This window comes from Aspergillus alliaceus, assembly GCF_009176365.1.
Source record: "Aspergillus alliaceus strain CBS 536.65 unplaced genomic scaffold BDW43scaffold_4, whole genome shotgun sequence".
NCBI classification, from domain to species: Eukaryota; Fungi; Ascomycota; class Eurotiomycetes; order Eurotiales; family Aspergillaceae; genus Aspergillus; species Aspergillus alliaceus.
Genome location: NW_022474687.1, coordinates 251,704 through 266,404, shown reverse-complemented (window position 1 = coordinate 266,404; position 14,701 = coordinate 251,704). Strand labels below are relative to the sequence as shown.

Sequence of the window (14,701 nt, the reverse complement as noted above, 5' to 3'; positions counted from 1 at the left end):
ACGCCTTTAAGCTCACCCATTGTTAAGGCCACTTAGTCTTCGGTAGGTGGGGCTTAAATTAAGAAATACTAGTAGATTCAGGACACCACCGAGTACCTTCAAAGTGCAGGGTCATATCTCTTCAGCTCGGTGAAAGCTAAGGTGGAGCGTTTCTTATCATCTCCACATTGTCCGATGCAGGTACGGGCCTTAGTCGGGGATGTGCAGAATCGTGCAGTAGGAACAGGAACTTGACCAACACGATCGTTTATCAATCAAGGGAACTCGACTACAGAAATAAAACAGGGTGATGCGGTCGGGTATCAGATATCCCGCGATCCCGCAAGGTCAAAGCCATGCAGCACTGGATCATTCCGTCCCAGATTGAGGTACAACCCAGAAATGCAGCATAGCAACTAGGACATCCTACTCCATACGTAGAAATCACCAATTTCCTCGAATAGAATTTGACAGTTGAATTCTGGATTCGATGAAATGATGGACTCTATCAGGTCCTAAGTCTAGCTGATCTCGGTTTAGTTTCAATCTATGGTGAAATAAGGGGTAATCAATATTGGATCCATGAGTCGGAGCTGGAGGTCTGGATTGGCTGACAAACTAAGCCCTAATGCGAGCCTGCATCTCACCATCTTTCTTTAGGAAATTGGTCTGGACAATACAAAAGCAAAAATTAGAGAAAACTATCTGTTTCAGGGAATCAAAAGGGACGATCTCGTGTCCCTGATGCAGAAAATGTCAGAGCACAGATTTGCCCCACTTTCTATCAGCCGGACAGTAATAGTAATAGATAAGTCGAACTGCAGGCACGAATGCCATCAGTCTAGATGCGCCCAGAAGCCACTATAGTCATACAGCCACAGAGCCCCGTAGTCTCGGATATTCTCCGCTCTTGCTTCGTCCATCGAGATTCTACTATCGTGTATCGTCAGCTGAGGGTATAATATATAATATATAAAAGAAGCCATGGCCTGCTTCAGTGGTAAGCCAAATCTTCATATTCCGGGAGACTGAACCCGTCCCTTCTCTTTTTCTTTCCTTGTATTACCATCATCCGACCTAGTCATTCATTTTGTGGGAGATGCGCGACTTTCTCTCCCTTATGGCGTTGGCTGGTATCTTCGCCACAACCTCTGCTGCCGTCATTCCTTCACCCTTCGCAGCAACTTCTTCCAAGGCCCTATTTCCCCGCTCAGCCCCGTCTAACACGACGTCCCGGGTTCAAGTCGAGAATGCTCACCTCCTTGCAGTCAGCGGAACCTGCACCGGACCCGTCAAAAGCTCCCCAAGCACCTACTGGCTCGCCGAACAAGACCACACCGGAGTTCCGCGCGGATATGCCCCCCACGTCTCCAACCCTAACTATCCCGTCTGGCGCAACGTCCTAAACTACGGCGCCCGCAACGACGGCTCCGGCGACCAGACCTCCAGCATACAAAATGCCATAAACGACAACGGTTCCGGCGGCAGCCGCAAAAGCAGCGGCGTGACGCGGTATCCCGCCGAGGTCTTCCTCCCGGGGGGAACGTATCAGCTCGGCAGCACACTGGAACTGCGTGTCGGCACGGTTATCACTGGTGATCCGTTGAACCCACCTGTGCTGAAGGCAGCGGCGGGGTTCAAGGGTGAGTTCTTGGTTATGGGGTATGACTCGGGGAACGGAAATCCCGAGACGAGTTTCATGACCCTCGTTAGGAATGTGGTGCTTGACACTACGGCGCTGTCTCCTGCGAGGGTGATTACAGCGTTGCAGTGGGGGGTTGCGCAGGGGTCCGGGTTGACAAATGTTAGGGTGGAGATGCCGAGTAGTTCAACTGGGCATACAGGGATTTATATTAAGGCTGGTTCGACGATTGCGGTTACTGATGTGGTACGTTGCTGTCTGTTGGTTGGGACAATGGTAATAATGCTGACCGGAGTAGCATATTACTGGTGGTGCAGTGGGTATCAAAAATTCTAACCAGCAGGTTAACTTCAAGAATATCTCGTTCAAGTATTGCACGACTGCGTTTCAAGCGGCAGGGGGCCATACTGCACTGTTGCAGGGTGCAACCTTTGACACCTGTGGTTTTGGCATCGATATGACTGGCAATGGACTCGGTAGTCTGGTCCTCCTTGACTCGTCTTCCGTTAACTCTGGGATTGTTGTCAAGTTCCATGATTCGTCGAACGACGGCGGGAATCGGAATAGTCAGATCCTGATTCAGAATCTCGCACATAATACCAACAATGCTATCGCTATTGATAGCAAGGGGAACGTGAAGCTGGGAGCTGTGTCGCATGTCGACACCTGGGTCTGGGGAAATGTTACCCCTGGCCAGTACGAGAGTGGAACCAGCTTTAGTACCTCGCGTCCGGATATACTGCTTGCGGGTAATAAGTACTTCACAAAAGCGCAGCCAACGTACGCGGAGTACGGCATTGATCAGATCGTCAATGTGAAGGCTGTTAACGGCCACATCGTCAAGGGTGACGGTTCCACCGATGATAGCGCATCCCTGAACGCTATCCTCGCAGACAATGCCGCGAACTGCAAGATCACCTACTTCCCCTACGGAGTGTATATCGTCAAAGATACGCTAGTCATCCCCAAAGGCTCGCGGATTATGGGTGAGGCCTGGCCTGTGATTGCTGGCGCGGGCGATGCGTTCAAAGACTCTAAGAACCCCAAGACAGTTGTGCAGATCGGGCAGCCAGGCGATGTTGGGGTGGCAGAAATTCAGAACATGCGATTCAGCGTTGCAGAAATTCTCCCAGGAGCTAAGATTCTCGAGATCAACATCGCGGGCAGTGCCCCGGGCGATGTGGCTTTATGGAACACTATCGCCACTGTCGGCGGAACAGCGGAGACCACTATTGCCAACAGCTGTACTGATCAGGACACCTCCAAGTGTATGGCCGCCTTCATGGTTCTGCATCTGACCAAGAGCTCTTCCGCGTATATTGAGAACTTCTGGGGCTGGACAGCGGATCATAACCTGGACGGCGGACCGATCACTATCATCTCAACTGGTCGTGGTATCTTGGTGGAGGCCACCCAGGGCACCTGGCTGACAGGTACTGGCTCGGAGCACCACTGGCTGTACAACTACAACTTCCACAAAGCACAAAATGTCTACGCAGGTCTTCTCCAGTCCGAGTCCCCGTACATGCAAGGCAAAGGCGCCACACAGACAGCTCCTGCCCCATGGACGGCTGAGTCGAAGTTTGGCGACCCGGACTTCTCCTGGTGTGACGCCGCGGATCAAAAATGCCGGACCTCACTTGCTACTAACGTAGATGGTGGATCGGATATTCTTCTCTATAACTCGGCCGCATGGGCATTCTTCAATGGGCCCTGGGATGGCACCTATAGCCACCAGTGCGAGGGCTCGTGTCAGACAAACATGATGCGTGTTACGAACTCGCCTAACAACCTGGTTTGGTACTCTATCAACACGCGCAAAACGGATGTCATGGTGTTGGATAACAAGTCAAACCCTATCGAGTACCACCACCCCGGTGGATGGGAGGCAATTATTCAAGCGTACCGGCAGTTTTCTGGTGGTCAGTAGCGGCTGGCTCTACCACCTGTTGTATATAAATATAAGCCCCGTCCTAGATACAATCATATTGAGCTACGAGAAATGGGCGTTATACTGGAACTAGTGTGGGAATACGAGTATCATACCAGCGCCCGAACCACCGGACATCTGGAAGAACAACCATCGTGAAGTACATGTTTCCTTTCCCTGTACTGCCTAAACAGGATTATGGTAATACCACTGCGTCGGCTAGGTTCGTGAACCGCAACGTCCATTAGAGCCCCTAATTCTTCCAACCCTGACGCTAACGAAGGGCTCGCTACCACCGTCACAACCGCCTACCGATATCCTTATCCTGAAGCTGTATTACCGCTGGGCCCTGCAGAGCTTTCTTTCGGCGCTGGTGCACATCCATTCGCGCGCAGTCTTCGTCAGCGACCTTATTGCCCATGTACTCTGGCTCCGGTCCGATTTCTCTATTGCCCCTAGCCGCCTTCTTTACGACAATTATACGTGGCCATGGACTGCAGAGTGTTTTACGGATCCGAGATTCTTCGATGAGCGGTCTGGCGTCGAAAACTGATCTGTTTGACCGAGCTACATGTCATTGGAGAACTATGACGAATGAGAACTGCGCCTCGCCTCCACGATGGCACCGGCCGGGAACACATACGCCGCTAATGCCTCATCTAGGATCCGGACTGTGCACACTGAGAACGGTTTGCCGAGGAGCGCTGGAAGCGGTGAGCATTTCAGCAACTGGTGGATAGGAGGGACTCGATTCGACCATATGTACAGCATGGGTTGGAGGCTATAGCAATGTAAGGGAGGTGGTGACGGACGTCGGGGCTACACTAGAAAGTTTGGGTATTGTAATTGATGGCCAATTGCTCTGGCGAATAGCTCGAGGTGGCAGGATGCGGTGCGGGTCGGGCTGTCTTCATATAGTTGATACGATTTATATCTTCCGTAATCGTAACTCCGCTACCGCTATGTCCGGGGAGATACCCGTCGTTTACACACATCGCCTCGGACAGGTGGCGGTGGGATGACAAACGGTGAAACATTCTCCAGCAAAACCGCTCCGCAAAGTGTGAAATCGGGGTTGCGAACGGTCGTTGCATCTGAGGAGGCGCATTCCCGGGATGGCAGCAACTACGGCGATCAACGAGGGCGAGGAGTCCAAGAGCTTCTGCTATAAAGCGGGTAACAGGAAGCAGTATCTAGAGATATGTACCTGGTCGGAATGCTTCAAGGGCTGTCCGCCAGACAAGCCGCATGCCCTGACCACGGATACACAATCGCCGATGTGGTAGAATCGCCACCGATCCTTTTCTGGGTCACATACCTGGACCAAGGAAGCTTTGCTGTCCCAAGAAGGGTTATTTCCGAAATTGCGCATGGCAGCCGGAGAGGGTCTGCTCCAGCACGTGCCAAACGAACCAGGTCACATTGGACTTTGATCCTTACGGCGAACATAGCGATGGGGATGCCTCATCCTGCGAGTATATAGAGGAAAAAGAGGAAAGAGGGAAGGATAATGATGGATGAAAGAAATTATGTACACAAGTGGGCAGCTTAGTCAGGACGGAAGGGGCCCGGCAGTGATTGGCCGATGCGGGGATGCAGGCGTGCCCAACGTGACCTGGGCGGATGGTTATAAATAATCTCCCAGATATGAAATCCCACTTTCGGGAAAATTCTGTTACTTCGCTTCAATCCACCAAAAAAGAGGAAATCCGTTGATTTTTTATCACCACACACATCTCACCATGTCTGGATCTAAGGTTTACGTCGGGTCAGTTCTTTTGAATGAATTTATTTGTTTAACATAAAAAAAACCATTTATGTCAAACCGTGTGAAATGTTGTCTTACTTATCGAGGTTTTTCCCATGCAAAGAAATCTGTCCTGGGGCACCAATGATGAATCCCTCCGTCAGGCTTTCTCTGAATACGGCCAGGTTGTTGACGCGGTATGTTGAACTTGAATTCCTTGGTTTTATCCCTCTCACTGACTCTTCGAAATAGATCGTCATGAAGGATCGTGAGACCGGTCGCAGCAGAGGTTTCGGCTTCGTCACTTTCAGCAATGACCAGGAGGCCGACACTGCCATCTCTGCCCTCAACGAGCAAGAGTAAGTTCTGCGCACAATCCCTCGCGGCATCAAAGAGAAATCGTCGTTTTTTCTAATATTTTCCACCCCTTAGTCTCGACGGTCGTCGCATCAGAGTCAACCTTGCCAACGCCAGACCCTCCGGTGGCAACCGTGGTTTCGGTGGTGGCTATGGTGGTGGCTACGGCGGTGGCTACAACCAGGGTGGTGGCTACTAAATTTGAAAAGATTGGATTATGAAACGTCGTCGCTTGCATAACATTAACTTCTTATGATAATCGCGGACTGAGGTTTTTTTTTTATTTCTTTTACGTTTTGAAAGGGATGGGAAATGGGAAATGGAGAATGATGTCTTGACATGACTAGGCAGAGATATCCACGCGACAAAAATAATGGTTAATGCCGACCAATTTTGCAGTGCCAATACAATACCCTTCTAGTATCCATGTAAAAAAATTTTTTTTTCACTGATCCTAAGCAAATTCGGAATAATAAGTAACAATAATAATCAGTAACCCCGCCAATTCCATGGCCCCGCCGTGTGACTTCCTGCCCCGCCTCCTTCCACTTCATACCCTCAGGTACTGTGTCCTTCATATATATCCACGGATATATTAATATAAAGACATTATGCATTTCTCTACGGCATTTTCTTACTGACACTTCGCAGTCCTAAGTAGATATTCTTCTTTCACGAGAACAAGGACCTACCTTCGCGTCTATCTGCCCCTTGCAAGGCCTTCACTCGACCGATTTTCTCCACACCCCGACCTCCAGTATCGCTATCCATACCTGCGGTCAATGTCGAGAGTCGACATCGAGTTCAGGAGGATAGAACAAGCGGCTCTCGATGGGGTATCGATGGCAAACCGGCCACGACGCAGATGTCACGATCGTCTCTCCAAAATCGCACCATTGAAATTGGAATATGGACGAAATACTATAAAACCATTGGACTGCGTGACCAAATGCACCTGGAGAATTCACCGTGAGCACAATTGCAAGTGAATGGCCGCAACGGCCATTCAATGGAACACCGCGAATATAGTCCATCTCACCTACGAAGGGGCTGAATCTCCGCCGCGCACCGTGTTGCGCATACAACGGGGATCTCTCACTATTTGGTGGCGAGCCTGAGACTAAGATAGGCAATGGAACACAAATATATGGCGTTTGTCCCGGTGGATCGCATGCTGTGACACATGCTCTCGGCTTTGAAGTTCACATTCTCATTATATACCTTCCAAGAGACTGGGTCGCATCGGAGGGAGTGTCTGCAGGCGATATGTCTCCAACAAAGACAGGAATGAGATACAAAGACTGAACAAGGCCGACCGTTGTGGTGGGTCACACTTCAGTGGAAGTGTTCTTCTGAAAGATGATGGATGACTGAAGCGTCTGACTGTCGCCTTCCGACTATTCAAAGATAAAGTGAAACCTATGTAACCCACACGCATCGGTTGGTCGTGAGATATTGTGGGGATCGATATACCTCGAACGCGTTCGTGTAATAGTCAAATAACGTTGGATCCCTTGGGTTGTTTGAGATGGTACCCAAACGCTTCCGACTCCTGTGTAAATGGTTGTCATGTGTGAAACCGGACGAACCTGACCTGGGTCTATAACGTTAAGTGTCATGCGGGAGCAGAGGACAGGAACTTGAAAGGTGTAAGTCTAATGAGAGACTCCATCCGTCCTACTTGTGCAAGGCTAGCAAGGCGCCGTTTGGTGTAACGCATTATATAGACCCATCCCATTGATTCTTTGTTTATTTTAGGTGATCAGCTACCATGCCCATTATTCTGTCACACGATCTGCCCTTTAGTCTCTTTTTCTGCTTTCGTATGGATCATTTGGTCATTGCAATATATTCCGTAGTTGATGGTGATACTTACATCTTGCCAGACGGTCTAACTCCAGTAATACCGAATCGTTGCCTAGGTATTGCAATACTCGCCTTTTAACCTATTCACGCGGCCTAAGGCCTTACACAAAGTTGGACAATGCATAGACTATCTTCGCCCGGAATATCGAGGCTCTTGGCTTCAGAGCGATTTGGGGCGTACAATTTTATTAGTTGATCTACTGGCGACAAGCCAAACAGATCCCAGTCATTATGTGGAACCCCACCAGCTAGTTGCTCATAAGACCTCGCCAGGCCCCGGAAATGAAGGGGAAATATGTTCATGCATGGTGGTGCAGAACATGGTCTTTTGGAGTAGTCTGTATTCTACCTCTGGGCAGGTATATATCAATCGCCGTCCACACCCGGCTTGGAGTTCCTTTGTCTAAGCCCTTTGGCAGTCTGAGGCTTCAGGGCACTATATTCCATTCTTACGTTCTTTTGAACGTCTTTCCTTTACCCATGTATTTCTTTGCACGGTGCTTTATTACGTTCCTCGTACTCCAGGGAGTACTCGAGGTTGCTGGCAACCCGGTTATGCACAACCCCGGGGAACACAAGAAGGCGTTGCCTCACCGACTACTTTTTGATCATTCTATTGGCAACGGTGTTGCCGAGTGCGGGAAATATGCTGCTACTCCGGGGGCTATCTGTGCTTCTAATGCCTGTTGCTCGTACGTGAAGCATATTGATCTAGTAATACGTAGGTCTAATCTCGGGTACACAGTGAATGGGGCTTTTGTGGAACGACGACTGAGTTCTGTGGTGACGGCTGTCATTTTAACTGTGCTCAGTCAAATGATCAGACTGGGGTGCAGCTGGCGACTACTCAGCAGGGCTATCCGCAAACCACCCTACCAGCGGCCCAAACAAGCGACCGACCAGATACCTGGCCAAGCTCTTCGATTATTTCTCATCCAACTGCTCAGCCCACAGCGGAGTCAAGTGCCTCACCCAGTACTCCACTGAGCGCTCAGCCCACGCCGGACAATCCAGGTGAGAATGTCGGCAAGGTCGTCGCCGGATACTGGGAAGCGTGGAACATGGCCAAGCCCTGTGGTACTATGAAGCCGCAAGAGATCCCTGTTGAGTTGCTCACTCATTTGATCTTTTCATTTGGGTTTGTTGTCCCGGAGACATATCAAATTGAACCCATGCCGGATACCTCAGAAAGCCTGTTCAGACAGGCTACCGATGGCAAGAAGAAGAATCCGAATCTCAAGGTTCTAATTGCTCTTGGGGTAGAATGTCCTATCGTGCTCTGAGTTCCTTGCTGACCGTTCGTAGGGCTGGACACATACCGACCCGGGCATATACCAGAAGGTGTTCACCGATATGGTATCCTCCGCTGCCAACCGCCAAACATTCATCAAGAACCTCCTCAGCTTTCTCACCCGTTACGATTTCGACGGCGTTGACCTTGATTGGGAATATCCCGGTGCAGCAGACCGAGGTGGAAGGCCAACTGACAAGGAGAATTTCACCAAGCTCCTTCAGGAGATGAAACTGGCCTTTCAAAACAGATGCCTGGTCACTTTCGCTGCGCCGATGTCAACTCACCTTTTGCAAAATTATGATCTAAAAGGTGCCTCCGAAGCTGTGGACTGGATCAATGTCATGGCCTATGATATTCACGGTTCATGGGATGAGACTAAGCAAGCTTTGGGGCATACGAACCTGAGCGACGTTAAAAAGGGGTTGGAGATCTTCTTGCGAGCTGGTGTAGCACCTCAGAAACTCGTCCTGGGAACTGCCTTCTACGGTAGGAGCTTTAAAATGGCGAGTAAAGATTGCACAAGACCCGGGTGCTCGTTTATCGGTAACGGGGATAAGGGACGCTGTGCACAGTCTGCAGGTACTTTGTCATATATAGGTATGTGATCATCTTTGCTCGATCATTACCAGGCTAAACGGATTGCGATTAAATAGAGATTAATGATGTTATTGCCAGCGGTACGAAGCCGGTGTTTGACGAGGCTGGTTCTGTGCTGCATCTAACATGGGGTGGTGACAATTGGGTCTCGTAAGTGCAATTATGGCATTTGTTTGGCCTTTGAATCTGTGTTCTAACTTCAAACCACTCCACAGATACGACGATGCCCGAACGATTAAAATCAAGGTCCAATACGCCTATCAAAAGGGACTGAGAGGGGTCATGAGTTGGGCTGTAGATATGGATGACGAGCAAAGGAGCTTGACCAAAGCTTTATCTGGTCGTTGATGGCTTGACTCTATTCTGTTCCGTGCGTTGAAAATTTCTGCTGGTTTTCTTCTCTTTTATCCCATAAATTCTGGTTACTAATTTCAACTCATTCTAGCGCTACGTCACCTGGTGTGAATAGTCGGGTATTGTATAGCTGGCCCATATATACATCCTATACTTCGATATGGACTATTTAACAGTTGGTTCCAAAGCTTGCCATCTGCCCTGGGGCATTCCGGTCCTTACTCTAGACTTAAGTGTATTATGACTTGATCCGCAGACCATGCATAGCCCGTAGTCATCGGTCAACTAGCCTGAATTCCCGCCCAGTCAAACGGCCGGTTTCCGATATCTGACTCTCGGACCGAAAGGTCGTGAGTCTGGACCCGACTACTATCCAACTCCCCTTGATTGAAGAAAATCTCTCGAACCTTGGGCTTAATAATCTTCCCTGAAGCCGTCATAGGCAATTCCAGACCCTTTCTAACGACCCGCAGGACCGTCGGCAGTTTGTACGCATTCATATGTCTCTTGATCGCCAACCATTTGCGCAGAGTAGAGAGGTTCAATTCACTTTCTGCAGATTCACCACTCACAACCACGAGGGCGGCAACCCGTTCACCCACTGAAGAATCCTGAACGCCGACAACGATGGCCTGGGACACAAGCGGGTGCTCAGCAAGCTCACTCTCCACCTCCGGAGCCATCAGCTTCCAGCCAGCAAACCGAATAACTAGGACCATCAATTAGGATATCGTCCCCACGCACAATTGATCATCATGATTCAACATACCATCGTGCGACGCGCGGCCAAAAACATAAACCAAACCCCCTTCGACCTTCCCAACATCCCCAGAATTCCAATACCCATCCTCATCAAAAACACCATCCATAATCCTTGGATCCTCCGAAATGTACCTTTGTGCTATGAATTAGTCATACGGCCCCGAGGAAACAGCAAATCCACAAAATAACTCACCTAGTGAACACCGAAGGACCTCTAATACACAACTCCCCTTCCCCATCAACCCTTACCTCAACATTCTCCCTCACCCGCCCACAACACTCCTAACGTCTTCATCAGCCAAACGCCAGACATAATTGAGGCCAAAAAAAAAAAAAAGCCTTACCGGCGGCATCTCCCCCCAATCATCCCAGTCATTACTAGCCACAAACCCAATAACCTCCGACATCCCATACATAATCATCAACGGCCTCCCACCCCTCAACTCCCTCCAGTAGTCTCTAAGCGGGCTCGTCACCCTCATACTCCCAGAATAAATCACCCGCATCGCCCCCAGACCTTCCAAAATCCGCTCGAACCGTTCGGGCGGTCCATCCCGCCGAACAGCCTCGACTTTATCACCCACCGCTTCGAGCACAGAAGGAACGAGGTACATGGCCGTTGGACTTTCATTAGATCCGGGCTTCTTTTCCCATTGGCATAAGAGCCACTCCGGGCTAAACACCGATGCACAGAACTCTAGGCATGCGCCGGAGAGAAGGGAATGGAACATGGAGACCCAGCCGCCGACCCAGTGGACAGGGGAGTAGTGGAGCCATGTATCGGCGGTGGTTAGGCCGAGGGCTTTTATGTTGGTGGTGAGGCCAATTTCTGCTGCGCGGCGGGAGTGGAGGACGCCCTTTGGGGGTCCGGTGGTGCCGGATGTGTAGAGGAGGACGAAACCCTTCTCTGGGTTGAGTTTGGGGGCCGAGGGTGCTTGGAGGGTGAAGGTTACGTTGGGGGGTCTGGGGGATTGGGTTGTTGTGATGGTGAGGGTTGGGATGTTTGTGGTGGTGGATATAGATTGGGCGTGGCTATCAGAGGTCGGGACTGTGAGGAGCAGTGTCGTGTGGCAGAGCTGCAGGAAGTATTTGGCTTCGGAGGGATGGACTCCTAGCGCTGGGAGAGTTATGGCTGTTAGGGATATTGTTAGGCCAAGGGAGAGGATATGTGGTTGGCGTACAGAGGGGTACTACCACGGCCCCAATGCTGTACAATGCAAGGGCTATTACGGCGAAAGCGTATCCTGGACCGACGAGAACTCCAACGAAGATGTCCGTGTCTGGACTGTTCAATTGGTCTTTGATGTCTGTGTCTAGAAATGTCAGGATACGCTCTCGCGTAGTCAATATGTCATATAGGAATTGCTCCACGCTGGCCTCGTATCCTGTACCGGAGACATCCCGGATGAGAGATTTGGTGGGGTTTTTCTGCCATAGCTGGAAGAGGATTGAGAGGAGGTCCTCCCGGGGAATTTGAAGCGACATCTTCTGGGTCATTTGGGGAGATCTGAGGGGTCAAGTGAGGGTACTTATCGCTTCGGCGCTTCATGTGATGTGCGGGGCATGAATCCCTGCATCACTTTAGGGTTCGGGAATATGATTGGATTTTTAGACGTCATATCATATTGCTAGTTGAGTTGACGGCCGCCCTAGGGCCGCCGCCGTGCACATGGAGTTAATTTATCAAGTTTCGTATTTATCATAGATGTAGTATCTTCCGGGAGCTGAACCAAACAAATAAGGATAAATGTCACATGATATGGGTCGTTGAGGGCAAATGGGGAGAATAGGGCCCGTAGGGAGAATAGGCACAATAGAAAGAGTAGGGACAGTAGGGGCAGCAGGTCAAGCCCTTTACAGTTGTACTATTTATTCCAGTGTAATGCGCCAGCGGTTTTTGTTTATAACAGGGCCGCTGGCGAACCACAGTCTGTAAAGATAGTATATAGTAAGTGCCTTTGCCAATATTAGTGTCCAGATCAGTTTAACTCATCGTTATTGTCATATAGCGGTGGCAATCCACTTGATAAAGATAGGGAGTTGTTATTGGGACCTCCCACTAAACTGAAGTAGGAAAGCAATATACAGCATACTCATAATACTGTAAATAAGCCTAGTCGTTGGCTTTGACGCCTTTAATCTTTCCTATTTGGGAAAGATCTTTTAGTACGATATGATTACCCCCTGTCTGAGTATCTGCCTGAGTGCCTGCCTGCTGGAGTGCTTGTTCGGTCCGCTTGAAGCCTGAGATCTCTCGATTTCTAGAATCCCTAGGTCTTTTACGGGCTCATATAAGCAGTGGTTCTAGTAGGTGAGGCCATTCAATTGGCGGATCTGGATCTAGATCACAGAGATCAAGCGGTTCTACCGGGTCATCCTGTGATATCAACCACTGAGAAGTGAACCTATAGTACCCGGGTCGGTATACATTCCTTGCCGATTGAGCTATTAGTGATGATTGTCCAAAAGAGAAAGGTGAAAGGCTTCTTAAAGCCTCTATCACAAGTCAGCAAAGTTTTCCGCCAACTCTATATGTCTTTTATGTTTAACATCCTTCAAATCATATCCTCCACGGCAGGTCTGAAGTGCCTGACTCAAGCATCACAGTTTCTGATCAGACCATATATGAAAACAATTTATTGTAAGGTTTCTGAACTCATTGGTCCATGTAAGCCATCTCACTGGAATTTTTATAAATATAGAAAAGCTAATAATTCCTTCTTCTCTCAGTTACCCAGAATTAGGATATCTTTCGCACCAGTATCTATCTTATCTCTAAATATACCCGGGACCGAAAAGAGCGTGGGTTAATATTAGAAGGCTGTAATATCTTATACTTAGCAGTATACTCATACTTTTACGCCCAGTCACAAGGATAGCAGGCTATTGTTTAGTCTATAATATAACAGTACACTGCAAGTCACTCTCTTTATTCCCGCAACTTGATACGATCCTGCTTCAATTTAAGGATAACATTAAATAACTATTTTACTGGCTAGCAGACTGAGTACTGTTGAATAGCCAGCTATCCTTCCTAGATCAGAAAAGGAAAGTAGCCACAGCAATAAAAGCAGCTAAGGAATATAGTGTTTCTATTCAGGTATTTAAAATATCTAGATTTAATCCTTGATCAATCTTTTACAAGAGCTCTATAAGTCAGATCTATTAACTGATACTCTTACTGATATTCAAGAACTACAGTTAGAAGACAGCCCTGCTCTCTTGGAATTCTGTACCTGAAGCCCACTACTATCTCTTTGACAGTGTGAGTTAGGCAGCTATTGGATATCCGCTACAGAACTCAGGGCATTTATCTATGCCCATGCCATTACACTTAGATATCTTCACCTGGAAGACATCTGGCTGCCGTGAGAGAAACATGAAGAGGATTACATTGATCTATCACTAGCGACTACGGAAGCGATACTTAAAAGTATAAGGGATTTTCAGTACTCAGGTATCCTGCATAAGCTTACCACAAATAGACAGATCAATGGGGACTGCGAGATACGGAAGTTATTGAAGTAAAGTTTGGAGAGGCTATGCTCTTGAGCCGCGGAATAGGAATGCTATGGTACAGGTTTCTCCAGGGACAGACTACCGTATATTTGCTTGAAATACTATTAAAACAACAATTTAACCTCTTCTCATAGAGAAAGATTTATGTAGAGAAACTCTGAGCCCCCTTAAGCAATGAAAGGGTTTATAGAACAGACTAAAGAAAAGGCTATCTTAAAACAGTAGATAGAACTAACTATTATACCTGGACATATATTCACACACACAACCTAAATAATTAGGTAGTAAAGGAAGTGTATACAATATATATATTATCTACTTTTTCTCCCTCTTTCTCTTTCTATCTCCCCCCCCCCCCACCCCACAACCCCCCGCCTCCTTCGCAACGTTCCTCCGCAGCAAACTCAGTCAAGTTTCCCCGCAGGCGGCGGACACAGGAAACGACGGTCCAGGAATGATGCCTACAACACCGTAAGACGGACGCTGATCAGTAGTGGAAGGGGACATGAAGGGGGAGCCAGACATCTATATATCAGAAACTGATCAGGAAGAGGCAGCGCTGGAAACGGTTACGTTATTGTGTTTCGGAGGGCTAATCAGCGAGGCGGACCAGGCGAAGTCACATGGTGGGACAAATACCTGTTATATAAGTTT

At 48.8% G+C, this 14,701-nt stretch overlaps 4 protein-coding genes across 4 annotated transcripts; 3 read left to right on the top strand and 1 right to left on the bottom strand.

Moving 5' to 3' along the window:
* Positions 1-1,078: 1,078 nt before the first annotated feature.
* Positions 1,079-3,551, top strand: BDW43DRAFT_296943 (glycoside hydrolase family 55 protein; the record flags this gene model as incomplete). Its single annotated transcript, XM_032044296.1, has 2 exons — positions 1,079-1,867; positions 1,920-3,551. 2 exons carry the CDS (start codon positions 1,079-1,081, stop codon positions 3,549-3,551), a joined length of 2,421 nt encoding a protein of 806 aa, XP_031904790.1.
* Positions 3,552-5,414: 1,863 nt separating this feature from the next.
* On the top strand, positions 5,415-5,854 carry BDW43DRAFT_306658 (RNA recognition motif domain-containing protein; the record flags this gene model as incomplete). The annotated part of the gene is made up of 3 exons (XM_032046075.1): positions 5,415-5,495; positions 5,551-5,657; positions 5,731-5,854. The coding sequence occupies 3 exons, from the start codon at positions 5,415-5,417 to the stop codon at positions 5,852-5,854; spliced, it is 312 nt and encodes a 103-aa protein (XP_031904789.1).
* A 2,147-nt stretch (positions 5,855-8,001) lies between these two features.
* On the top strand, positions 8,002-9,760 carry BDW43DRAFT_296942 (glycosyl hydrolases family 18-domain-containing protein; the record flags this gene model as incomplete). The annotated part of the gene is made up of 5 exons (XM_032044295.1): positions 8,002-8,213; positions 8,438-8,780; positions 8,827-9,412; positions 9,469-9,562; positions 9,628-9,760. The coding sequence occupies 5 exons, from the start codon at positions 8,002-8,004 to the stop codon at positions 9,758-9,760; spliced, it is 1,368 nt and encodes a 455-aa protein (XP_031904788.1).
* Positions 9,761-10,787: 1,027 nt separating this feature from the next.
* On the bottom strand, positions 10,788-12,310 carry BDW43DRAFT_262676 (uncharacterized protein; the record flags this gene model as incomplete). The annotated part of the gene is made up of 2 exons (XM_032040449.1): positions 11,710-12,310; positions 10,788-11,645 (listed from the first exon to the last, which is right to left on the bottom strand). Coding segments are annotated over exons 1-2 (1,139 nt in total), but the record flags the coding sequence as incomplete, so codon positions are not given.
* Positions 12,311-14,701: the final 2,391 nt, after the last annotated feature.